The sequence below is a fragment of the Jaculus jaculus genome, chromosome 12 (assembly GCF_020740685.1).
Source record: "Jaculus jaculus isolate mJacJac1 chromosome 12, mJacJac1.mat.Y.cur, whole genome shotgun sequence".
NCBI classification, from domain to species: Eukaryota; Metazoa; Chordata; class Mammalia; order Rodentia; family Dipodidae; genus Jaculus; species Jaculus jaculus.
This window is the reverse complement of record NC_059113.1, coordinates 104,753,006-104,777,409: the sequence shown is the minus strand read 5'-3', so window position 1 is coordinate 104,777,409 and position 24,404 is coordinate 104,753,006. Positions and strand designations below refer to the sequence as shown.

General features: G+C 45.9%; 2 protein-coding genes and 1 non-coding gene across 6 annotated transcripts in view; 2 read left to right on the top strand and 1 right to left on the bottom strand.

Moving 5' to 3' along the window:
• The first annotated feature begins 4,113 nt into the window (after positions 1–4,113).
• Positions 4,114–4,273, top strand: LOC123453963. The gene has a single exon (XR_006633124.1). It is a non-coding gene; the product is annotated as a U1 spliceosomal RNA (small nuclear RNA).
• A 5,318-nt stretch (positions 4,274–9,591) lies between these two features.
• On the top strand, positions 9,592–23,081 carry Ppid (peptidylprolyl isomerase D). The gene is made up of 10 exons (XM_004655894.3): positions 9,592–9,719; positions 11,679–11,819; positions 12,983–13,089; positions 14,705–14,893; positions 16,522–16,644; positions 16,747–16,853; positions 19,535–19,676; positions 21,943–22,029; positions 22,113–22,155; positions 22,865–23,081. Exons 1-10 carry the CDS (start codon positions 9,635–9,637, stop codon positions 22,951–22,953), a joined length of 1,113 nt encoding a protein of 370 aa, XP_004655951.1. The 5' UTR covers positions 9,592–9,634; the 3' UTR covers positions 22,954–23,081.
• A 720-nt stretch (positions 23,082–23,801) lies between these two features.
• The window catches only part of Etfdh (electron transfer flavoprotein dehydrogenase), a 30,665-nt gene continuing 30,062 nt past the window's right edge, over positions 23,802–24,404 (bottom strand). For all 4 annotated transcript variants that reach the window (XM_045131433.1, XM_012948185.2, XM_045131434.1 and 1 more), the window contains one exon: positions 23,802–24,247. In XM_045131433.1, coding sequence (XP_044987368.1) covers positions 24,084–24,247 — 164 coding nt within the window. In that variant the 3' untranslated portion in view covers positions 23,802–24,083. The remainder of the gene's footprint in view (positions 24,248–24,404) is intronic.

The window sequence follows — 24,404 nt, the reverse complement described above, 5'->3', positions numbered from 1 at the left end:
TCTCTTTCAAATACATATATTACATAGGGTCTTGTCCTAACCCAGGCTGATCTGGAATTCACTATGTAGTCTCAGGCTGGTCTCAAACTCACAGCCATCCTCCTACCCCTGCCCCCGGAGTTCTGGGATTAAAGGTGTGTGCCACCCTCTGCAGGAAACTTCTCTGGTGACAAATGGACAAGAAGATGTGATTGATCCTAGCCTCCCAGGGCTGCGAGTGCCGTCTGGAAGGGCAGAGGCTGCCTCTGCTACGGCTGGCTGCAGACAGGAGTGGGAGAAAGGCCCTACTTACACGGCAGGATAAGGAGAGCTCTGATCTACAAAGGGTTCTCAAGAAAGGGAAGGGCCTGGCTCTCCTTGGACTTCTGTCTTCAAGTGTCTGCTGCTTCCAGTGTTTTTTTTTTCTTCCCAGCCTGTAGGTCAAACCGCTGAGAACACTTCCTTCCCAGAACTCCCCAGGCTGGGCTCTTCGTGGCTGGTGTCTCATGGGGTCACAGGAAATGCCTGTAGCAGGCATCTCACTGGGGCTGAAATACCAGCAGCGTGTCATGACCACACCACAATTTGTCATCTGTATTCGAAGGATTACAATATTCTTTTTTAGGCTTTTCCTGGCACATCCCCCAAATTCTTTCTGGTGCATTTCTAGTTTGAGAATCAAGCCTTTTATTCATTTATATACAGCTACTTGTTTCCTTAGCAACTGGTCTAGCATAGCTTTCTCCTAGGCACAGAGGGGATTACTCAAAATCCTGCAAGAGTTTACAATCTAGGTGAGGCAATTAGGGAAAATGGCAAGGAGAGGGAAAAGAAAACTTAGTTAAAGGAGCCAGAACACCGAGGGATGCAGAGTTCCTGGGTAGCCTGTGCTACCTAGGCTAGGACCAGGCCAGCCTGGGCCAGGCAGTGAAGCCTTGTCTCAAAACCAGCCATGGCCAGACAGACGGCCCAGAAGTCACTTCCCACACCAGCCTGAGGACCTGAGATCTCCAGAGTTCCAGTGTCCGCGTGCCCTGGAAACAGCCGGATGGGCACGCATGCCTGTCACGGCAGTCCCGCAGTGAACCCGAGACCCAGGAATCTCGGGAGCCCCGCAGGCTCTGGGACCAGGCACGAGACTCCAGCTCAGGACAAGAGCAGATGGAAGGTCGACGGGGTAGGACGTCATGTGACCTCTTGTTCCTTCACCCACGGCCAGTGTGTGGCCCCTGCCACAGGGGAAGCATGGGGTACCACGCCACACCACAGCACAAAAAGAGAAACAAAATCGCCAACATGTCTTTTTTGTTGACGGGCTAGAGGGGACCTCAGTGGCAGATTGCATACCTCGCACGTGCAAGGCCCTAGGTTCCTAGAACATCATAACGCAACATAAAACATGTTATATAACATATACACACAGGAACGTGATTCTTTTATCTGTTTGTTTTCCTTGCTGGCATGAGATAGGATTTTACTGTGTAGTCCGGGCTGGTCACCAATCCCAGCTATTTCCCTGCCTCAATCTCTCTAAGTGCTGGAATTTTGGGCATCCTAGGCCCAGCCCCTCCCCCCCATGATATTAAATTCAAAAGGTTATATGTGTAGCCGTGTGTGGTACCCAAACACAGAATACTGATGCAGGAGGATCACCGTGAATTCGAGGGCACCCTGGCTACATAGTGAGTTCCAGGCCACCTGGGGCTACAGGTTGAGATCCTACCTCAAGTGGAAAAAAGCTCAGACGGAGTTTGTAGTAGCTCAGTGTCATTGTTACCGTATCATTGTCATTGAATGACAGATATGTGTCCTAACTACAGTATCATTGTTATCATATTATCATTACTGAATGACAGGTGTGTGTCCTAGTAAAAACAAAGCATCTTAGTAGGCAGATGGACAGTGAAGCAACTATTGTAATCTCATGAGATCACCAAAATTTCAAATGTTATTGGTATTCTCAGAGTTTGAGTGCTCAGTGGCTTAGTTTCAGAGCTGGTTAAATAGCAACAGGTAAGTTAATACTAACTTGATAAAACTTCATTAAGCCTAGAATGCTGAGGTCACAGTAACATACTTAAAATCTGTACTCATCTATAATTCAGTGCTTTCTGAAGATGGTCTGGTCTTTCTCCAATGTAGATGGAGTTGGTTTGTGAGCGACCAGAAACCACTTGGCATTCCCCACCATGCTTTGACATGACAGGAGAGAAGGTGTGAGAGGTAGAAATTAAAAAAAAAAAAAATTTAAAGAATCATGTGGGACTGTAGAGATGACTTAGTGGTTAAGGTACTTGCCTGTGATGCCAAAGGACCCCAGTTTGATTCCCCAGGACCGACCCGTGTAAGCCACGTGCACAAGGGGGTGCATGCATCTGGTGTTCCTTTGCAGTGGCTGGAAGCCCTGGTGTGCCCATTTTCTCTCTCTCTCTCTCTGCCTCTTTCCTCCTCTTAAATAAGTAAAACTAAAGTGAAAAAAAAAAAAGAATCATGTGCTCATGATATCTAGAGCTAAAGTTTGGAGGCGTTATAGACATGTTTTCTCACATGTAGAATAGTGATGGCGTTACGCTTACAGAGATGAGGGAGAAAATCCACTTGACGTGTCAGGGAGCTTCCTCCCGCCTCAGGCACCAAGGGTCAAACACCTGATGGAGTGCAGTCGTCTCTGGGTCCCCAGGCAGCAGCACCTGGGATGGGGGTGACAACAGGGAGACCCGAGGCTCGTCGCGGTGATGAGAAGTGACGCTAGTGTGCTCGGCACTGGACGGGACTGTCTCTGTCCCCTCGGCGGGGCCGCTTGTCAGAGGAGTTCCTTGTTGGACATGGTCGTGGCTACTGGGAAGTCAAAGGGCCATCAAAGTGCTGAAAACAAGAGGCTCTTGAGAGCTCAGTGCCACATGTGACATCTCTGTCACACCCCACAAGGCTCATGGGGGAGGGGTGGGAAGAGAATGTACCGGTCAGATGATGAGGAGGATTCCAGACGTGAAGGGACAGCGGAGGTCATGACCTCTGTGAGACCACACACTATGAAGCTCATCAACCTTTTGACAGAGATAATACAGAAGGGAAAAAAAGAAGACATCAAAACAGAAGAACGACTACATGAAAAGAAGAGTGGGTTCAAAAGCCGGGCGTAGGGGTGCCCGTCTTTAATCCCAGCACTCGGGAGGCAGAGGTAGGAGGATCGCCATGAGTTCAAGGCCAGCCTGAGACTACATAGTGAACTCCAGGTCAGCCTGGGCTAGAGTGAGACCCTACCTCAAAAAAAAAAAAAAAAAAAAGTCAGTTCCGTGGAAGGGAATTAATGAGGGTAATGAGAGGGGATTTTGATCAAACTACAGTATGTTCATGTACTAAAATTCTTAATTAAAAAATGTCCTAAGCGGGGCGTGGTAGCATACACCTTCAATCCCAAAACTCAGGTGGCAGAGGTAGGAGGATCGCCAAGAGTTCAAGGCCACCGTGAAACTACATAGTGTATTCCAGGTCAGCCTGGGCCGGAGTGAGACCTTACCTTGGAGAAAAAAAAAGAGTCCCAAGGGGCCGAAGAGGTGGTACTTGCCTCCAAAGCCCAACGACCAGAGTTTGATACCCCAGTATCCACATAAAGCCAGATGCACAAGGTGGTCAATGAGTCTGGAGTTCATTTGCAGTGGCTGGAGGTCCTGGTTTATTCTCTCTCTTTTTCTGCCCATTCATTCTCTTTCTTTCTCTGCCAGCCGTGGTGGTGCAACCAACTATAATCCCAGCATTCAGGATGCAGCGTTAGGAGGATCAGAGGATCTCTGGGAGTTCAAGGCCAGCCTGAGACTACAGTGAATTCCAGTCAGCCTGGGCTAGATCGAGATCCTACCTCAAAAAACACAACACAACAAAACAGAAGACCTACGCTGGGTATGATGGCATATGCCGCCTTTAATCCCAAAGGTTGGCTGGCAGCTATGTGTTTGAGGCCAGCCTAGGCCTGAGTTCCAGGAAGTGAGGCCCTACCTGAAAAGGAAAAACTAAATGAAATGAAAAAAGCTGAAAATCCATTTGTGGTTGAGTGCTTGGTGGAGACAGGCTCTCTCACACATTGTTTAAAGGATATAAATCAGGACAGTCATAAACTCTATCAAAATTAAAAATGCATGTACCTGGCAGGGGAGATAACTGATCACGAAGGTGGTTTTCCCTGGCAAGGCTTATCCATTGCACTGTGGATGTGTTGACCCCTGAGATTTCCCCAAATGTGGGAAACTCGACTATAGTTTGTGGTAGTGGGGGATTGTGTGTGCATGGTCTCCCCCTAGAAAAAAGAAGAAGAAAAAAAATAAAAAAATGCATGAAGCTACTTTTTTTTTTTGAGACTATTCAATGTAGCCCAGGCTGACTTCAAATTTGCTATGCACCATTATAGCCAGCCATCATGATATTTTTGTAAGTACTTAAAGCTGTAAAGGTGATTAGATTTACATGTTGATTTTGTTTGTAGTAGTCACAAAAATATTATTTTTATTATTCCTTATTTATAAGCAGAGAGAGATAAAAGAAAGACAGAGAATGGCACACCTGGGCCTTCAGCTGTAAACGAACTCCAGATGCATGCATGTGCCACTTTGTGCATCTGGCTGTATGTCAGAATTAGGGATTTGAACTTGGGTCATTAGCCTTTGCAGGTTGAGTGTCTTAACCACACCTTAATCACTAAGCAATCTCTCCAGCCCACAAAAATGTTTTTTAAGAGAAGTCATTTCATTGGGCTGGGGAGATGGCTGAGCAGTTAGAGGGCACTTATTTCCAAAGCCACTGACTCAGGTGCCATTTTCCAGACACCAAATAAACCAGACCCTAAAAGTGATGCAAGCATCTAGCATCCATTCGCAGCGATGAGAGACCCTGGCACATCCACACACAAAGATGCATGCTTGCATGCAAATAAACACACAGGAGCAAATAAATGATTTTTGAATAAGTCATTGCAGGTTGAAGTAATTTTTGTTTTGCTTTGGAGGAAAGAAATGCAGAGGCTGTGAACAAAATATGTCATTGTGTTGTTCTTTTGGCTCAGAGTAAATACATATTTTGCAACTGAAAACAGTTAACTATTGCTTGTCAGAAAAGAAAATAAACTCATTATTCCTCAGAAATTACTCTGTGCTACATAAACCCTCATTTTCTGGTGTTAATGCAAACTGGCAAAGCCGTTGGGGTGTCCTGTCAGCCCCTCAGATGAAAAATCGTAGGCTGGGAGTCAGTGCTAAAGCACAAAGTCAGGGTACCGTTTCCCCCCCGGGAAACGTTCTGATGGAGGCCGACTCTGCTGACCCCTGGTGGCTGCCTTGCGCTCACTCGTGTTCCTGCTGCTCTTTGCATTTTCCCAAACTCAGTATTCAGGCCCTGAGAAACTGTTCTTCCATACTTTCTCCACGGGGCTCAGAGCTCAGACCCTCTGAGAGAAAGCTCCGCTCCTAATAGGTAGCTACTTTCACACCAGTGTTTCCTCTCAGAACCACCTTGATCATTACAGATTCTCACTATGTAGCCCAGTCTGACCTTGAGTTCATAATTCTCTTGCCTCCGTCCCCATCCCCAAGGGCTGGGACTTCAGTAGTAATTTGGAATTGCCTCTTCCAAAGGATTGGTGATGTAATTGTTGCCAACTTCTGGTATCCTTTCTTTTTCTACCCGACGTTGGCTTTCAGTCTCAGATGGTCTAACCTGGTGGCAAGCTTTTGGGCTGGGTGTCTCTAGTTTGCAATGTCATCTGTATACAGTGCCAAAAGATGTTTGTCCTTGTGGAGTTGAATTTTTTTTTATTTATTAAAAAGAGAGAGGGGCTGGGGGAGAGAATGGGTACACCAGGGCCTGTAGCCACTGCAAATGAACTCCAGGTGCATGAGCCACCATATGCATCTGGCTTACATGAATTCTGGGGAGTCGAACCTGGGTCCTTAGGCTTCACAGGCAAGCACCTTAACGGCTAAGCCATTTATCCAGCCCAGGAGTTGAATTTTAGTGGAAGGAGATAGGAAAGTAAATGCACAAACAAGTAGTGTTGCAAGTGTAGCTGCTAAGGAAAAAATAAATGGTTGTTCTTTCTCCATCCTACTCCGGTAATCATGCGGATTGTTACACAACTCTCACTCATTCTGAAAACTCAGCCTGAACACAGATGGAGAGAAATATGAACTTTCTGATGTAAGCATGGAAACCAGTGGTTCAAACCCACCTGAAATACAGCTCTGGCTTCTCATGAGACGTTCTGTTTTCATTACATATTTTCATTTTGTAAGTATATGTGGTTACTTCTCCCTTGAATGTAGCATTCATGTTTCTTTTCAAATAAACCTTTGTGCCTTGTGGTGGTGTGAATGCAAATTTTTATTTATTTATTTACTTATCTGAGAGAGAGCACGAGATAGGAAGAAAGAGGCAGAGAGAATGGGTGCACCAGAGCCTCTAGCCACTGAAAAGGAACTCCAGATGCACGTGCCACCTTCTGCGTCCTTAGACTTTGCAGGCAAGCGCCATAACTGCTGAGCCATCTCTTCCGCTCCAGCCTTGGCTATTTTTGATAGGTTTCCTACTTAGTCTCCAGCACAAGTGTGTCCCTGGGGATGGATCTTGAGTTCAGCCCTAGGGGTGTGCTCAGAATCTGCTCATGCTGGCTGGCGCTGGCAGTCGTTCCTCTGCTGTGGATGTGTAATGAAGTGACCCAGCTTCCTCCACCATGATGAAGCTGCCTCTGAAATGTGTCAGACTGAAATCATCCCTTTTCTACCATCAACTACTTTGGTTGGGTTTTTGTCCCAGCAACGAGAAGGTAACTACAACATACCTAAGCCCACTTGTCTTTTTATTTCATTTTATTTTATTTGCAAACAGAGAGAGAGAGAGAGAGAGAGAGAGAAAGAGAGAGAGAAGAGAGAGACAGACAGAGAGAGAATGGGCATGGTAGGGCCTCCAGCCACTGCAAATGAACTCCGGACGCCTCACAGGCAAACGCCTTAACCGCTAAGCCATCTCTCCAGCCCCCATATTTCTGATCTTAAAAGAAGTCCTGTGGCTGAATGTGACTGTATTTTCCCTATGGATGCACCAAATGCACTGCACAGTATGGGTTTACTCAACAGGCTTCATCCCTCATGAGACTGTCAATTTTGTTGAGGTAATGATAAGCACTATGGATTTTCTCTCTCTCTCTTTTTTTTTTTTTATCACTATTGAAGGAGTCAGCAAACACATCCTGCACAGACATCAGAGGATTTTTCTTGAGATTCCAGACTTGCAGACAAACATGAGCCACAGTTTGCCCAGAGATAACCAGCTGCCCCTCTATCTTAGGCCACACGATGCTGCATGCTGACTTGCCACCCGGGGAAACTAAAATAACTGTTCAGACAGCTTGCAGCTCCCACAGCCTCACTTCCCCCTTCCTCCTTTTGCAGCTAGAACATTTGTACGACACATCCCAAGGCTAGTAAAACCTCACAGTCACATGCCACCCAGTCCACACTCTTGTTCCAAGAGGGGAATCTGAGGCGTCAACCTTTCAGACCTCACACTTGGAATAAAACCTGATAGTTGCTGTTGAGATTCCTAGCAATTTCTTTCAAACTCACCTCAAAACTTTTTCCTACCTTCCTTCCTTCTTTTTTTTTTTTAAAAGCTACAGTCTTACTTTAGCCCAGGCTGACCTGGAATTCATTATGTAGTCTCAGGGTGGCCTTGAACTCATGGCAATCCTCCTACCTCTGTCTTCTGAGTGAGTGGGGTTAAAGGCATGTGCCACCATGCTGGCTAATCCCTTTTCTATTTCTTTTTCTTTTTTTCCTGAAAGTGTCTCCCTGTGTAGTCCAGACTAGCTCTGCACTCGTGGTCTGCCTTTCTCAGCCTTAGAGTGCAACTCTGAGAATGAAGATATTCTAAATCGACATTTGTGCCCCTCTTGTCAGCAGACAGTTCAAACAATGGATCCCAAGAATTTGTAATTGACCTGGGAATTTCAGGTTAGGAGAAGGAGAAAGGCTGGGGTCCTGGTGTCAGCCAGAAGGGAAACTTGTCTCCTGGAAACAGATTTCACATTGTTCCGACAACTTGTCAGTGCCTCTTGTGGTAGAGACTGGAGCTGAGATGATGACGGGTCAATGGCATGTGGGACCGCACCTAGACTAGGATTGGTTAGATTGGCAGAGTTTTCTTTGACCTGTCTTTAAACTTCAACTTCCTGTCAAGACCCAGATGACAGACTTGGAGGAGGGGTCACTGCTCCTCTGCCAAATGTGGCCAGAGTAAATCTTTATCTGCTTTTCACTATTACTTATCTCTGTAATTGGCCTATTGAGAGGTTTATGAAGAGTGTCAGGGGTCAGGCACTGACCCTAAAGCCCCAGTAACAGGAGTCCTAATATTACAGGTGTGTACTCCCCTATCTTTCATAAATGTCCATAAAAGGAAAGTAAGCCATAATGACACATACAAGTTAAAAACTACTTGTGTGTGTGCGAGGGGTGTATGTGTGGCCTGTGCCTGTGTGCGTGTGTATGGGCATGCCAGGGTCTCCTGCTGCAGCAAATGACCACAGAACTATGCAACACTCTAGGTTTGGCTTCATGCTGATCTAGGGAACGTAACTGGGGTCTGTAGGCTTCATGCCTTTAACTGCCGGGCCATCTTTACACCCCAATTATAGTTTTAACAGAAATCAAAGGTATTCTCAACATCGGCTGTTTGACGGTCTTTGGTCTAAATTATCATTGAATTAGATGTCTCCCATAGAATCGTGCGTTTTGAAGTATTTTATTTATTTGAGAGAGCCGGGGGGGTGGTGGTGGAAGGGCATACAGAGAATAGGCAGAGGCGATGCCCAGCCTCTGCTCACGGCATGCTTTCCCCTGCTGTCACGGAGCTTCCCCCACCAGACTGTAGGCCAAAATAGTGTTCCTCCCATCTGCTGCTTTTGGTTTTGTGCTTCATCCCAGCGACAAGTTAACCACCACACGCTAATAATGTGACAATTCAAACTATAACAATGATAGTAATAATAAAACAGCACCAGTTTTATGTCACGCGAAGCGTGACGTCTGTCATCCTCACAACTTTCAGATGTGCGTATTTTTATTCGAACTTTCCACGCGAACTATCTGAATATATATTTATATTTTTTTTACTTATTTGAGAGGGGGAGCGGGCGTGCCAGGGCCTCCGGGCACTGCAGGTGAGCTCCAGATGCAGGCGCCACGTCGTGCAGGGGGCTTAACTGCGTCCTGGGGAGACGAGCCCGGGTCCTTAGGCTTCGCAGGCAAGCGCCTGGGCCGTGAGGCCATCCCTGCAGCCCCAGACGAGCTATTTAAATTTCGGAGGTCATCTTCAGGGGTTAGGACGACTCCCAACCTCTCGGCCTCACCTACGTGGCGGCAAAGCCTAAAGAGACAGGGAACTGAGCGGAAAGGCATCCCGGCGGCGGCTCGGCCAATCAGGAGGGCGAAGGGCCGCACCCGGTGGGCGGGGCGAAGCCGGCGCCGGAAGTGCGGCAGCGGCGCCGGAAGTGCGGCAGCGGCGCCGGAAGTCGCTCTTCAGCGGCGCCTGCAGGCCCGCGGCGGGCTCCTGGCTGCGCACGAGGGGCCGCCGTTCGCGTCCGCGCGCGTCGCTGTGCTGGCGAGTCGCGATGTCGAACCCGTCCCCGCAGGCGAAGCCGGCGCACCCGGGCAACCCCCGCGTGTTCTTCGACGTGGACGTCGGGGGAGAGCGCGGTGAGCGGGGCGGCGGGCGGGCGGACGGCCCGGGGAGACCTCACCGCGCGCCCCCGGCCGGCTCGTGCTCGCTCGGGGCCGGGCCCGCCCCGCGCCCGGGGAGTCCCACGCCTGGCGGTGCTCTGGAAGTTTCTGGAAATCTCGGGTTCAGGGCTCGTGGCGGCGCTGACGTTTGCATTCAGGGGTCCACTGCACTACCCTCGCACGTGTGAGCAGACAGCGAGGGTGTCTGGCGTTGGCTGTAGGTTGAGGAGGCTTCCCGGTGGCAAGCCGGTCTGCAGGAATCCGGTCGCTCCGCCTTTTCGAAATGTGTCGGTACTGGCCACGTTACTCAGAAATAAAGTGGCTTGCAGCGCGTGGTGGTGCACGCCTTTGATCCCAGCACTCGGGAGGCAGAGGTCGGAGGATGGTCGTGAGTTCGAGGCCAGCCTCAGGCTACATAGTGAATTCCAGGTCAGCCTGAGCTAGAGTGAAACACTACCTCGAAAAAAATAAAATAATAATAAAGTGTGGCTTGTTTGCTTCGTGCCTCTTCCTTACTTCCGATTCCTAAGTCTGCAGGCTACTTAGCGGTTACCCCGCCCCCCCCCCCCCGTTTTTGCCTCGGGGGAAATGAGCTGCACACATCTATGTGGTTGCCTAGGATACATAGGATGCCCAAACGTTCCCCAGGCCTTGTTGATTGAGTGCAGTCTGTGCTGCTCTGTAATTGAATAGGCCTTAGGCTGGACTATGTTGTGTATTTGAATACATGTGCCGGATGCGGGCACACGCATTCACGTGTTCATTGTTTAGCTCATGCCACCTTTGTTGTGTTGGAGTTGTCCAGAAAGGAATCGGGCTAGCTTACATTTCAAGGATCCTGTAGACAGTTCATCTGTAGAGTAGAAAAAGGTTGCAGAATTTAAAAACATCCAACACGACCTTTCCAAGGGTATTTCATTTTCTTCCACTTATTCAGTGGTTACAAATTTGCCAATTTGGAGAAATTATTCAGGATTTTAAACCATTTGTACTTCATGGTGTTCCTTACATGCTGTTAATCTGCTGGATGTGGTAATATTTATAATGTTTTATGAGACTCAAAATTAATTCTTTAAATTTTTTGTTTTTTTTTTTTTTGTTTTCAAGGTAGGGCCTCATGCTCATCCAGGCTGACCTGGGATTAACTCTGTAGTCTCAGGGTGGCCTCGAACTCACAGAGATCCTCCTACCTCTGTCTCCCGAGTGCTAGGACTAAAGGCGTGTGCCACCACACCCGGCTTTAAAATTTCATTTATGTGTGAGAGAGAATGGATGCGCCAGGGCATTCAGCCACTGTGAATGAACTCCAGATGCATGTGCCACCTTGTGCATCTGGAATACGTGGGTCCTGGGGAATTGAACCTGGGTCCTTTGGCTTTGCAGGCCAGCGCCTTTCCCGCTAAGCCATCCTTCCAGCCCTTTTAATTTCTTTTTAAATTTTTGTTTAATTTATGAGAGAGGTGATTCAAAGTTAGATACGTGGCACTTTTGCTTAGATGGCTAGAACAGTGAGGATAAGACTCAGCCATTCCACAGCTGAGTTTCTCTACAAGGAAAGTGACGTGTGTCGTCCAGAACAGACAAGATACAGAGTCAGTAAGTGTCCTTCAGTGGGTGAATGAGGATGTGTGTACAGAGTGTATGATGACAGCATGCGTGAGTCTAGAGGCGACGAGGAATGCCACGCGCGCTCCCTCACAGATGGGGCCTTTGTGATTTCGCTGAGGAGAGGTCGTTCTGCTGAACAGCCTTGTGACCATAGTTGTTAATGTATTCTTGAAATTGTCCATCCACCGCCCCCAAAAATTGTATAGTAAAGGAACCTGCTAAGTCCTTGAGTGATCTCTTACCCTGTCTTCTACCAGCTGTCCTTTGGTCCTTTGTCCATTTGGTTGGTCGTTTTGCATGTTCACAAGATGTTCTTTTTTCTTTCAGTTGGTCGAATTGTAATAGAGTTGTTTGCGGATATTGTTCCAAAGACTGCAGAAAATTTTCGTGCGCTGTGTACAGGAGAGAAAGGCATTGGAGCCACAACTGGGAAAGCTCTTCACTTTAAAGGATGTCCTTTTCATCGAAGTACGTGAAACCCTTAAAATCTGATGATGCTGAAACAGCCAGCCGCCCGCGGCACTGCACAAGCAGTGGAGGCCGGCAGCGCTGGTTCTGGGCTCAGGCTTGCCAGCCCGCCTGTGCTGTGCAGGCTGCTGAGAGCACTGGGGTTGATGATGGGGTGCTCCTAAGGTTTGTGGGGGGGGGCAATGGACTGCCCTGGTCTTTCTAACCCTCTGATTCCTCCTTCCTTCCGAAACCATCTGATGGGGAGAGAGCATACCACACATTGCTGACTTAGGTCATTGCACTGCTTGGTGGTGGGCTGGTGATGCCTGCTTTTGGGGAATACTGCCTGAGGCTGTAGATTGGGAGAGTCCGTGTCTTGGACATCGCTGTGGCTAAAGTGTCATTTTACTCTAATTACACCTTTGTCTGCTGATTGGTAGAGGTTTCTCCTGAGGCAGGCTGTCGGTTCTGTACGTTCAGAAGCCATCTGTTCTCATCCGTTTATTTTCAGCTTCTAGTGGTCACCAGGTCAGCCATCAGCAAATGCTAATGGTAAACTAGTTGTACTCTCGTGGTGGCTTTTTTCCCTGTGATGCGAGGGATTGAACCCAGGGCCTGACCACATGCTAGGCAAGCACTTTACCACGGAGAATACCCCCTTCTAGCATTTAACCTTTTCTCAAAAACTTAAGAAAAATGAACATTTTAAAAATGTTTTCAACTACGGCTTTACTTTCATATTAACAAAATTTCACAATATGCTAACCTGCCTATGTAGAAAATAGTTAACATGTCTTTAAAAGCTTTGCTTCTGCCCGGTGTGACGTACACCTTCATCCCAGTGCTTGGGAGGCAGGGGTTGGAGGGTCACTGTGCAGTTGAGGCCAGCCTGGGACTACAGGATGAGTTCCAGGTCAGCCTGGGCTAGGGTGAGACCCTGTCTTGAACAAAAAAAGTGCTTTTGTGTTTCCACGACAGTTTCCTAGGGAGGCACCTGTGGATTCTTTAAGTGGTAGTGGAGGACCAGCAGGAAGATGTCCGCTGGGCTCCGACTGTGAGCAGGCCTCTCAAGAGATAGAGTCTTCTGGCAAGGCAAACAGAATGACACCACTGAAGTTGTTCCTAGGTGTGCTGAATTCACCTGTGTTTCAGTTACTAATAGCTGTATTCCTTTTTTGTAGTTATTAAGAAATTTATGATTCAGGGTGGAGACTTCTCAAATCAGAATGGGACAGGCGGAGAAAGTATTTATGGTGAAAAATTTGAAGATGAAAATTTTTATTATAAGGTAAAGTAGAGAAAAATGCATTTTTTGTTTTGCTAACACAAAGTTTGTGTCTGAGATAGATGGTGGCTGATAATGCCCAGGATGTCTCGGATATGCCTAGATTGTATTTTTCCTTTGCTCCTTTTTTCTTTCCCTTCTTTTCTGTATTAGAGATTTAATCTCGGCTTTTAGTCATACCAGCTCTGACTCTGAGCTACCACCTACTCCCCACCCTTTTGTTTGTTTTTGATGATAGGATCTTGTTAAGTTGCCCATGCTGGCCTTGAATTCATTGTTAGCCCAGACAGACCCTGGACTCCCAGCCCTCCTGCCTTAGCCTCCGGAGTAGCAGGGGCCTATACCACTAGGCCCCACTTGGATTCTACTTTTCTTATAAATGGAATCGTATTTGGAAATAAGCATTTACAAATAGTTTTATCTGATAGAGAACAAGAATGGGCACACCAGTGCCTCCTGCCACTGCAGACAAACCCCAGACACATGCCACTTTGTGCATCTAGCATTATGTGAACTGGGGGCTAGAACCCAGGCTGTCAGGCTTTGTAAGAAAAAGCCTTTAACTCTTAATGACTGAGCCATCTCCAGCCCAGAGATAAGCTTTTTTTTTTTTTTTTGAGGTAAGGTCTTGCTTTAGCCCAGGCTGACCTAAAATTCACTCTGTAGTCTCAGGGTGGCCTCAAACGAGATAAACTTTTTTTTTTTAATGTATTTTTTTTTTTGTGGTGCTGGGAATTAATTTAGGGTCTAATAAATGATAGGCAAGGGATCAACCACTGCTCCCCCTTACCAGTAGTGACTCCTAGGTGGCAAAAGTACTGTAGTTATTTTATTAGGATCAGTTTTCACATGTCTTTGTAGCATCAGTGAGTTTTCAAGCCCCTGTATGGCAAAATTGATCCCAGGAAAAGTGATCTCATTATCGTAAGGATGGTAACTTGCACATCTTTATCCTTGAATTTGAAGAACAAAACCGTCGCTAATACCCAGGATGTCAGGGGTTCTCCACCTAGCGGATATGGTTAATGTCCAGCTCCTAGAGGACATTAGCGTGCCTGAGGCTTCTTACCTTCATTGTCCCAAGAACTAGTCAGGTATATTGCACCATGCACGTTTTAAGAACAGACATGTAAGTACCAAAGTGAAGTGACGTCTTTGGAAATGAGGAATATGAGCGAGGTAATGAGGATACCTGCAAAGAAAATGTCATCAGTTGTAACTGTGCTCAGTCCTGTCACTGGCACCAAAGGGCTCAAAAAGAGGAAAAGCCTGATGACAAAGAATTTACATTCTTAACTGGGACATTAAACCCATGGGACAACTGGAGGAGAGTAGTATGCAAGTGCATGCCACGTTGACTGGTTATGTTTGCATATGTAACTGAAAGCACTTTTGAGTATCCCTTAGATGAAATGCTCGGGACCAAGAGTATTTCATAAGCTTTACACAGTGTTAAAAAGTGACTATATGTTAATTGTTTAGCTCATTGAAAGTTGTAGCTTACATGAAATTAAATTAGAGTAGTATGAAGTTACCCATCTGTTGTATGTGAGTGCTTCGTGAAAGAAGTGTTGCCTGAGGCCCAACCCTGTTTTCCTTGTAACGATGTTGTCTGCAGCATGACCGGGAGGGCTTGCTGAGCATGGCAAACGCAGGCCCCAACACGAACGGCTCTCAGTTCTTCATCACAACAGTGCCAACTCCTCATCTGGATGGGAAACATGTGGTATTTGGTCAAGTCATTAAAGGACTAGGTGTGGCAAGGATCCTTGAAAATGTCGAGGTGAATGGTGAGAAACCTGCCAAAGTAAGTCCGTGTCACAGTACCATCAACCTGCTGGTCAAGTGTCAAGTGATGAGTACCTGGAAAAATCAATAAATATTAGGATGACTTAAAAAATATTTACTTTCAAGGAGAGAGGATAAGAATGAGAATGAGCACACTATAGGACCTCTCGCCACTGCAAACGAACTCCAGATGCATGTTCCACTCAGAGCAGCTGGCTTTACATGGGTGTTGGCCCTGGCCGTCAGTCTTTCCAAGCAAGTGTCTTTAACTGCTGAGACATCTCTTTAGTCACAGGATGACTTTTGCTAAAGGAGTCTGGTTGGCCACTTTAAAAAAAAAATTATTCGAGAGAGGAAGATAGAATAGGCACACTAGTACCTCTGCCACTGCTAACAAACTCCCGATGCATGCGCCACCTTGTGCATCTGGCTACATGGGTCCTGGGGAATTGAAACTGGGTCCTTTGGCTTTACAGATAAATGCCTTAACTGCCATCATCTCTTCAGCCCTGGATTGGCCACTTTTTATTTGAAATTATTTCTACCATGAGAAAGATTTAGTATAATTTTAAAGAAGATACTGATTTATATTTTATTAAGTTGTATGTGTACATATTTGTATGTGTGGGCAAGCCAGCACCTCTTGCTACTGCAAATGAGTATCAGACACTTTTGCCACTTTTTGTGCTGGCTTACATGAGCTGCTTAGTAATTGAACCCTAGCTGACAGGCTTTGCAAAGTGCTTTTTTTTTCTTTTAAAAAATATTTTATTATTCATTTATATGCGAGAGAGAGAATGAGCACACCAGGACCTTCAGCCACTGCAAATGAACTCCAGACACATGTGCCACCTTGTGCATTTGGCTTACCTGGGTCCTGGGGAATTGAACTGAGGTCCTTTGGCTCTGCAGACAGATGCCTTAACCTCGAAGCCATTTCTACAGCCCCTGCAGACAAATGCTTTTAACGGTTGAGCAGCCTTCTCAGGCCATGAAATTTATTTATTTTTTCCAAGGTAGGTTCTCATTCTAGCCCAGGCTGTCCCGGAACTCACTATGTAGTCTCAGGGTGTTCTCGAACTCACAGCGATCCTACTACCTCAGCCTCCTAAATGCTGGGGTAAAAGGTGTGTACCACCACGCCCGGCTGAGATTTTGATTTCAGTGTTGTTGGTTTTTGCTGGGTTTCTTGGCTTCTCAAACCTGTAAAACTTGAGTCAGTGTGTGAGGACAGCAAGACTCAGTCAGCTCTGCTGATGGGTTGGAGGCTTGGCCTAGATCTGCTAACTTTTCTAGGTCTCATTTCTTCATCCATGCAAATTACCTAAGGATTTAGGACATCCTGTTTTCTGCCTACCATAGGAATGTGAAACTGATTTACTTGGAAACATTCTGCCTGTCAGTATACAAAGGGAATAGGCCTGTCTGTCACCGAAGTCAGTCACACACAGTAATGCAGTTTTCAACTCTGTTTATGGGGTTGTGAGTTGCTGCTTGTATTAGCTGGCATGTATGTAAAGGGCAGTGTTGTAATTACTGCAGAGTGACTTGGGTATATTGAGCATGGCTTCTAGCTGTGCAGCACTGAGTCTGGCTCTTAGAGCTCTCACTAATAGGTATTTCTACAATTCCATATTGTTTTTATAGCTGTGCATCATTGCAGAATGTGGGGAATTGAAGGAGGGAGATGACTGGGGATTGTTCCCTAAGGATGGCTCTGGTGACAGCCACCCAGATTTTCCTGAGGATGCAGACCTGGATTTAAAAGATGTGAGTACTCACACTGGTGACGCTGGCCACTACCCAGCGAGGTACCTAGTGCTGCTGTCTGTCACCTGTGCTCACAGCTGGCCTGTGTGCTCTTTCATACAGGTAGAAAAGATTGCATCAATAACTGAAGACCTCAAAAACATTGGAAACACTTTTTTCAAGTCTCAGAACTGGGAGATGGCTATTAAAAAGTATTCAAAGGTTTTAAGGTAATAAAGCATTTTTAGTAAATTTACTTTTAAGAACTTATAAGGCTAAATTTCAGATTTGGTCATTTTCACCAATTTGTTGAAGAGACAGGTATGTTAAAATAATGACATACCTTTTTATTGCTTCAACTTACTTTGAATTTCAGAAAAGTTGAAAGAGTAATACTTAATCACTCATACAGTTTATCCTCATTTCCACCCTCCCCCTGGTTTTATGGCAGGATCTCTACTTCAAACTAGCTTTGAACTCACAGTGATCCTTTCTTTCAGCTTCCCGAGTGCTGGGATTATAGGCATGTGCCACTGTGCATGGCCTCATCTACCAATTTTTAATTTTTTTTTGTAAAGTTCTTTTGAAAGGAAACTGCAGGTAGCCATATTTTACTCCTAAATCATTTGATGTCTTTCCTAAGAAACAAAGGTGTTCTACATGACCCCAGTAGGATTAAATACCCTTTAAATAACATACGTTGTGTATTTAAATTTCCCAAATTTTTTTTTTTTTTTTTTTTTTTTTTTAGTTGAGGGTGCAAACAAGATAACCATGTACTGTAGTAACTGGCTGTTGTAAGTCTTCAGGCTTCTCTGATCGTTAGGTCCCTTCCTCCCCTTGTTTCTTTGTTTTGTGCGTGCTTGTGGTGTCTTGGTAAGCTGTAAGTAGAGGTTCGCTGTCGAGAGGACTTGCGTGGTGGAAGTGTATATTTACTACACTGTAGCGTCCTGAGGCACAAGTCACTTCGGCCTGTTCTGACTTTGGGTACTTGGCTGAAGTTGTGTCAGCCTTACGTGTCTTGCAAAAGTCCCCTTTCCCTTTATAGATGGTTGACACTGAGAGTCTGTGACGACCCAGGACCAGCAGCCTTTCACCCAGTGAGTGGTTTTAGCATCATTGAATATCTTTGAATCAGTTATTATTTTAAGGTGTACAGGGTGTTTTATTTTCCTTTTTTTTTTTTTTTTTTTAAAGATTATAGATAGAACATGAGAAATAGAGCTCTTGCCCAAGGAGACACGAGGGTTTGAATGCCACCCTAGAGAGCCAGAATGGAGCCTTTTCTGGGTTCTGGATCATATATTATGTTGATTGTGGAACTGTAATTTGCAATTTAAATTTTTTTAAAAGGGTTGGAGGGATGGTTTAGTGGTTAAGGCACTTGCCTGCAAAGCCAAAGGACCCAGCCAGGTTTATTCCCCCAGTACCCATGTTAGCCAAAAGTACCAGGTGGCGCATGTGTCTGGACTTTGTGTGCAGTGGCCGGAGGCCCTAGAGTGCCCATTCTCTCCTCTTCTGTCTGTCAAATAATAAAACATTTTAAAAAATTTAAGATTATTTGAGAGAAAGAGGTAATTAGATCAATAGATAGAATATGGGTGCATCAGGTCCTCTAGCCACTGCAAAGGAACTTCAGGAACATGTGCCATGTTGTACATATGGCTTACATGGATATTAGGAATCGAACTTGGGTCTTTAGGCTTCGCAGGCAAGTGCCTTAACTGCTGAGCCATCTATGTAGCCTGGTTACACAATTAAAAAAAAATTATTTGAGAGCGACAGACAGAGAAATAGATAGGCAGATAGAGAGAATGGGCACGCCAGGGCCTCCAGCCACTGCACACAAACTCCAGATGCATGTGCTCCCTTGTGCATGTGGCTAACGTGGGTCCTGCGGAATTCAGCCTTGAGCCAGGGTCCTTAGGCTTCACAGGCAAGCGTTTAACCGCTAAGCCATCTCTCCAGCCCTGATTACACATTTTTAATCCTTTGTCTTCATAGGCTAACATTCCTGTCTCATTCCCGTATCACTGCAGATCTGTGCAGTTGTAAAAGTTGAGCTTGTTGACAAGTGCATGCCTTCCATGATCCTTTTTGGTACTTAGAGACCTCCGGATTTGTTCTGTTGAAGGCTCCCTGTCACTTTGACGTCTGTGCTTTCTGCTTTATTTCCTGTGATTCTGGTGACAGAACCCAAAGCTTCAGACCTGTTAAAAGAGGAGTGTCCTGAGCTTGAGAGGAGCGCCCTAAGCTCGAGGAGTGCCCTGGCACAACATGTTTGAGGCTTCTCTCTCTTCCCATTTTGGTTTTTTTTTTTTTTTTTTTGGAGGGAGGGTCTAGCTCTAGCTAAGGCTGACGTGGAATTCACAATGTAGTCTGAAGTTGACCTCAAACTCACAGCAATCCTAATACTTCTGCTGTCCTAGTGCTGGAACTAAAGGTGGGTGCCACTGTGCCTTGCAGGTTTCTCTTTATAATGACCTTGCTTACATCTGATTCCTTTTGGAGAAAGGAAACTAGAAATACAAGTTTTAGGAGCCAGGTGTGCTGCTCCTATAATGGGAGTTGTAAAAATAAGTGTTACTATGTACATTATTAGATTAAGGAATTAGTTAAATTAGCCACTTTGAACCATTTGGGAGTGTTGGAATAAATAAAAATGCCTTGGAAAGAAAAAGTAGCAGGGCTGGTGGTATAACTCGTGTCAAGAGTGTATGGTTAGCATGCTTACAGTTCACCCTCCAGCGCTGAAAACAAGAAAGAAGGAGCATGGTGATTGAAATGCAACATTCGCATTTGGGTGAACTAAGAGCAGACATGGTGTGAGTGATCCTTTGGCCTAGTTGGAGAAACAGTGGTGTTTGCGTGGCAGTATGTGTTCGTGTTACCTTTACCACTGTGTCCCCAGGTATGTGGAGAGCTCAAAAGCTGTTTCTGACAAAGCAGATGCAGGCAGACTGCAGCCTGTCGCCTTGAGCTGTATGCTGAATATTGGTGCTTGTAAACTCAAGATGTCAAACTGGCAAGGAGCAATTGACAGTTGCTTGCAGGTAAGTCTGGTGGTGCTGAACTTCCTGGAGGAGGAGTGGATTTGACTTACCAACTTGGCAAAAGCCCTTCACCATAGCTTGGTATGTCTCTCTACCTGGCCCGGTGAGACTTGATAGACAGAAGTCATGGCGTCTGAACACTCTGGAGCTGCAGTTCTTGCTCTAAGCCGCAAGTGACCCGTTAACATCACAACTGTGGAGACCTGTTCTCTCCTTTTTACCCACTATGTGCTGAACTACAAGATAATTTCTTTGGGAATTTCTATCACTGTGTACCTGAACTGGTTTCAAACTCACCTTTTGGCCCAGACTGGTCTTGGACTCTTCCTATCTTCGAAGCTGTTGTGGCCCAGATGCTGGAATCAAGTGTGATCAAGCCAGGTCCAACCTGTTAGATGGTTGCCACTCATGAGTTTTGTGGTGGTTCATGATTTTAGTGTATTAACTTGTCTGGAACATGGGATTTTGAGGGGTAGTTATAAAATTGTGTGGCAGGCGCAAGGATTTAGCACTGTGCGGCACGTGTGTACACCTCATGGAGAGTAGTGTGTTTTTAGTACCTCCCTGTCCTCAAGAAGCTTTAACAGACTGGCACAGGACAGTTTGTGTTTAGGGCTGTTCCACCTGGTGTGTAGGGAGTCTGAATCCCATTGGAACATGTGAAAATCTCTTACTTACAAAGGCCATCCAGGCATGCTTAGTAGTAAGTCTTTCCTTCCTCAGGTATACCAGTTAAGGTCTCCCCTATGATGTCGTTTGAAAAAATTTCTTAACTGTTACATTTTTGCCCCTTAGACCATGTCTATGCTCAGAGAAAGAGCTAAAATCAGACTTTGGGCAGTTAAAGGTGCTTTGCTGCAAAGCCTGACAGCCTGGGTTTGATTTCCTAGTATGCGTGTAAAGCCTGCTGCACAAAGTGGTGTGTGCATCTGGAGTGGTGCACCCACTCTTCAGTGAGTCTTTGGCTGGCGACGTAGCTCCGTAGCAAGTGTGCGCACTAAGGGCCAAACCCAAGGCCTCATGCCTGCTGGGCAAGTGTTGACTGTTGAGCTGCACCTAGTCGTGGGCCATATGTAGAAGGGAACATGCAACAGAGGGTAAAGCTTATCAGAGTACAAATAGGTTTTGCATCTTTTTGACTTGTTCATTGAGAGAATGAGGCAGGGATAGACAATGGGCACATTAGGCTTCCTGCCACCGCAAATGAGCTGCAGACGCATGCGCCATCTTGTGCATCTGCCGTTACATGGTTCCTGGGGAATCGAACCTGGGTTCTTTGGCTTTGCTGGCAAGCACATTAACTGCTAAGCCATCTCTCCAGTCCCCCCTTTGACTTTCTTACTGCTTGTTTAAGCACTGTCTCACTTTAGTCTAGGCTGACCTTGAACTTGTGGCAATGCTGCCTCAGGCTTTGTAGTGCCAGGACTGTGAGGCACTTCACCTGGCCCTTTTCTGACTTAAAAAGAAAACACTTGTGTGTGCACCAGTGCATGCTGTCGTGTGCGTGTGGAGGCCTCCAGGGGAAGGCCACACTAATTAATCCAGGCACTTTGGGATTTAACTAGCTCTGCAGGTACATTGGGATTATAGATGTGTGCTCCACTTTGCCTGTGCTGGGATCTGCACTCCAGTTGGCAAGCTTGTAGAGAAAGTACTACCAACCACAGAACTTTATCTCACCAATCCTCTTCTTGACTTTTGTGAGGCAGATAATCTGAGTATTGGCTAAATGTAAAATAACACTGTTGAGAGTCAAGAGACCTGTTACAAGTTGCTCCTATTCCTAAGAAGTCCAGGTTTCATGTAGGTGGCATTGTCCTTCATACCACAGCTCTGTTCTCAGACCTGTCCAAAGACTGGAGCTCTGTCGCAGGCGGGTTTTAGTTGTTCTGCGAGCAGAACAGCTGAAGCAGCAGCACGGCCGGGGCGGGCGGCACCAGGAGGAGGTGCAGGTCACGAGCAGGTCCTGCTTGTCCGTCAGGGCGTTCAGGTCGTGGCTGGGCTGTACTTTGCAGGATGTAGCAAGGCTCACACGAGGGCGGTGTGCCGTGCGCTTCTCTTACGAGCACGTCGGTTAGGGAGCTACGAGCACGGGGCTGAGAGGAGCGCGTTGGACCCTTCCCTGTGTTCTCACACCCACCCTGTGCTGCTGCCAGTGTTTTCTGTAGGGTCCAGTGTATCTCCCCGAGTGGAGGGCAGAGTTGGAATCAGTTGACAGAAATCTAAAACATACAGAGATAGAATTTTTGTAACTTTTCTTCTGTAGGCTCTTGAAATGGACCCATCAAACACGAAAGCTCTGTACCGCAAAGCTCAGGGATGGCAAGGATTGAAAGACTACGATCAAGCATTGGTAAGTTTTGTTCTAAAGTACATCACCTGATGACAGTTATGTTCAATGATTCTTAAGTTTTCTCCCTTTCCCAACCATTACAGGCAGATCTTAAGAAAGCTCAGGAGATAGCCCCAGAAGATAAAGGTAAGTTGGTGGGTTTTTACTGAAAGTTTCATTTGTCCTTTAAAATTTTTTTCCAAGTGCTGTACACTGAACCTTGACTGATCTAGATACAAATGTAAGTATTGGTTCAGCATTTAGAATGTCAGGCGTCAGGCAGGCAGCGAGTGAGGAAGCGTTCAGGGTTCCTGCACCCGCGCGTTCCGCGTCCCCGGGGCTCAAGTGCAGGCGCTGCTTTCGCCACCTCCGCACCGCTGCTGCCAACGTAACTGTGCGAGACTCAGTTTCCTTATGACAATGCTTCATGGAAATAACTGTTAGGCTGAGCTTTGGGATGGTCTTCAAATTGAATGTGGCTATAACCTAACATTCTCGCAACAGAATGTAAGTTTTTAGAAGAGCTACTCCTACAAAGCACAAGTGAGCAGTCATAGTAGATCTAGTTATCTAAAATGTACCTTTGGCCTCCTGTGGACATAAAATGAGAGGCACTTACTGCCCTCTCCAATGGGTCTGTCTTGTCTCTGGTAAATGAGATCACAGCTGGCAGTCTTCTCAGGTGCTTCATAAGTTTTGTGATTGTTACAGAATGTTCTGCTAATAGAGTTCACTTACTTTATGAAGAACAACAGTTCTGTCAGGGAAGGGAGAGCCAAGTGTCATTATCACAGTTTGTTGGTCCTTCTAAGTTTTTAAGATACTTTGAAAGATTTTTTTTTTTTTTTTTTTGCAGCCATCCAGGCAGAACTACTTAAAGTCAAGCAAAAGATAAAGGCACAGAAAGATAAAGAGAAGGCAGTGTATGCAAAAATGTTTGCTTAGTCATTAAATGTGATCTCCATGAAGACAGTGTGAAGCTGCTGTCTACACGTGACGTCTCCTTTATACTTCCCTGTTGATGGTTTACAGACACTGACAGGTTCCTTCAATAAAGTGTCAAATTAGTGAAATTTCTTAAAATTATTGCATTTTCACAAATGGTGTTTAGCCTGCTATGAACCCCTTTAAAGCTATCCTCAGTTGAGTGAGTAGATGAAAGCTACCTGTGGCAAGTGTTAGGCTGCCCCATGACCATCTGTCCTCAAAATTAGCCATGGACTGTGTATAACCAGTGGGTATGGCTAATTTTCAATAGATGGATGCCTTTCCCTGGTCCAGGACATATATATATTCATTACACTTGAAGACTTAAATTCCAGCAAAGTTCAATAGTGCATGTTACTGTTAATACTGAAGCTTTCGAAGAATGAAAGAAGTCGAGTCCATTATCACTTATTTCAGAGAAATATTTAATCATTTTTTCTTTTTGAGGTGGGGTCTCACTTTAGCCTAGGCTGACCTGAAACTTAAAATGACCCACCTACCTCTGCCTCCCAAGGGCTGGGATAAAAGGTGTATGCCACCACGACTAGCTTATATTTCATGATTTTTTTTTTTTTAGGTAGGATCTCACTCTAGCCCAGGCTGACCTGGAATTCAGTGTAGTCTCAGGGTGGCCTCGAACTCACGGGAATCCTACCTTTGCCTCCCAAGTGCTGGGATTAAAGGCATATGCCACCATGCCTGGCTATTTCATGATTTTTTAAAGTATTTTTTTTTGTCCATTTTTATTTAAGAGTGACAGAGAAAGAATGAGGCAGAGAGAGAGATGATGGGCACACCAGGGCTTCCAGCCACTGCAAACGAACTCCAGACGAATATGCCCCCTTGTGCATCTGGCTAACGTGGGTCCTGGGGAATCGAGCCTTGAACCAGGGTCCTTAGGCTTCACAGGCAAGTGCTTAACTGCTAAGCACTCTGTCCAGCCCATATTCCATGATTTTTATGGGACAATCTTAGATACAGTATAAAATTTTTTGAAGGACACTTGTTTAGAAGTTATCTCCAACATCTTCAAAGTTGGGCATTCACAGGCACGTGTGATTCTTCCCAAGGACAGGTGGTCAGTTGTGTCACATGCCATTGTAAGCAGGTCCTCCTCCACCTTCTGGCACCACCCAGTTAATATTCTGGCTTGGGTCTTTAATGTCACATGTTTTACAGTGCACACAGTTCTGAGCATTTATCTGTAACCGAAATCCATCACCTTGTTCCAAAGGTACAAATTCATAAACTCCTGTAAAGAGAAATAACACTTTATAAAGAAATTTAGACAGGCATGCCCAGTACTTGTGAGGCAGAGGTGGGAGGATCACTGTGAGTTCAAGGCCAACTTGAAACTACATAGTGAATTCCAGGTCATCCTGAGCTAGAGCAAGACCCTAACTTGAAAA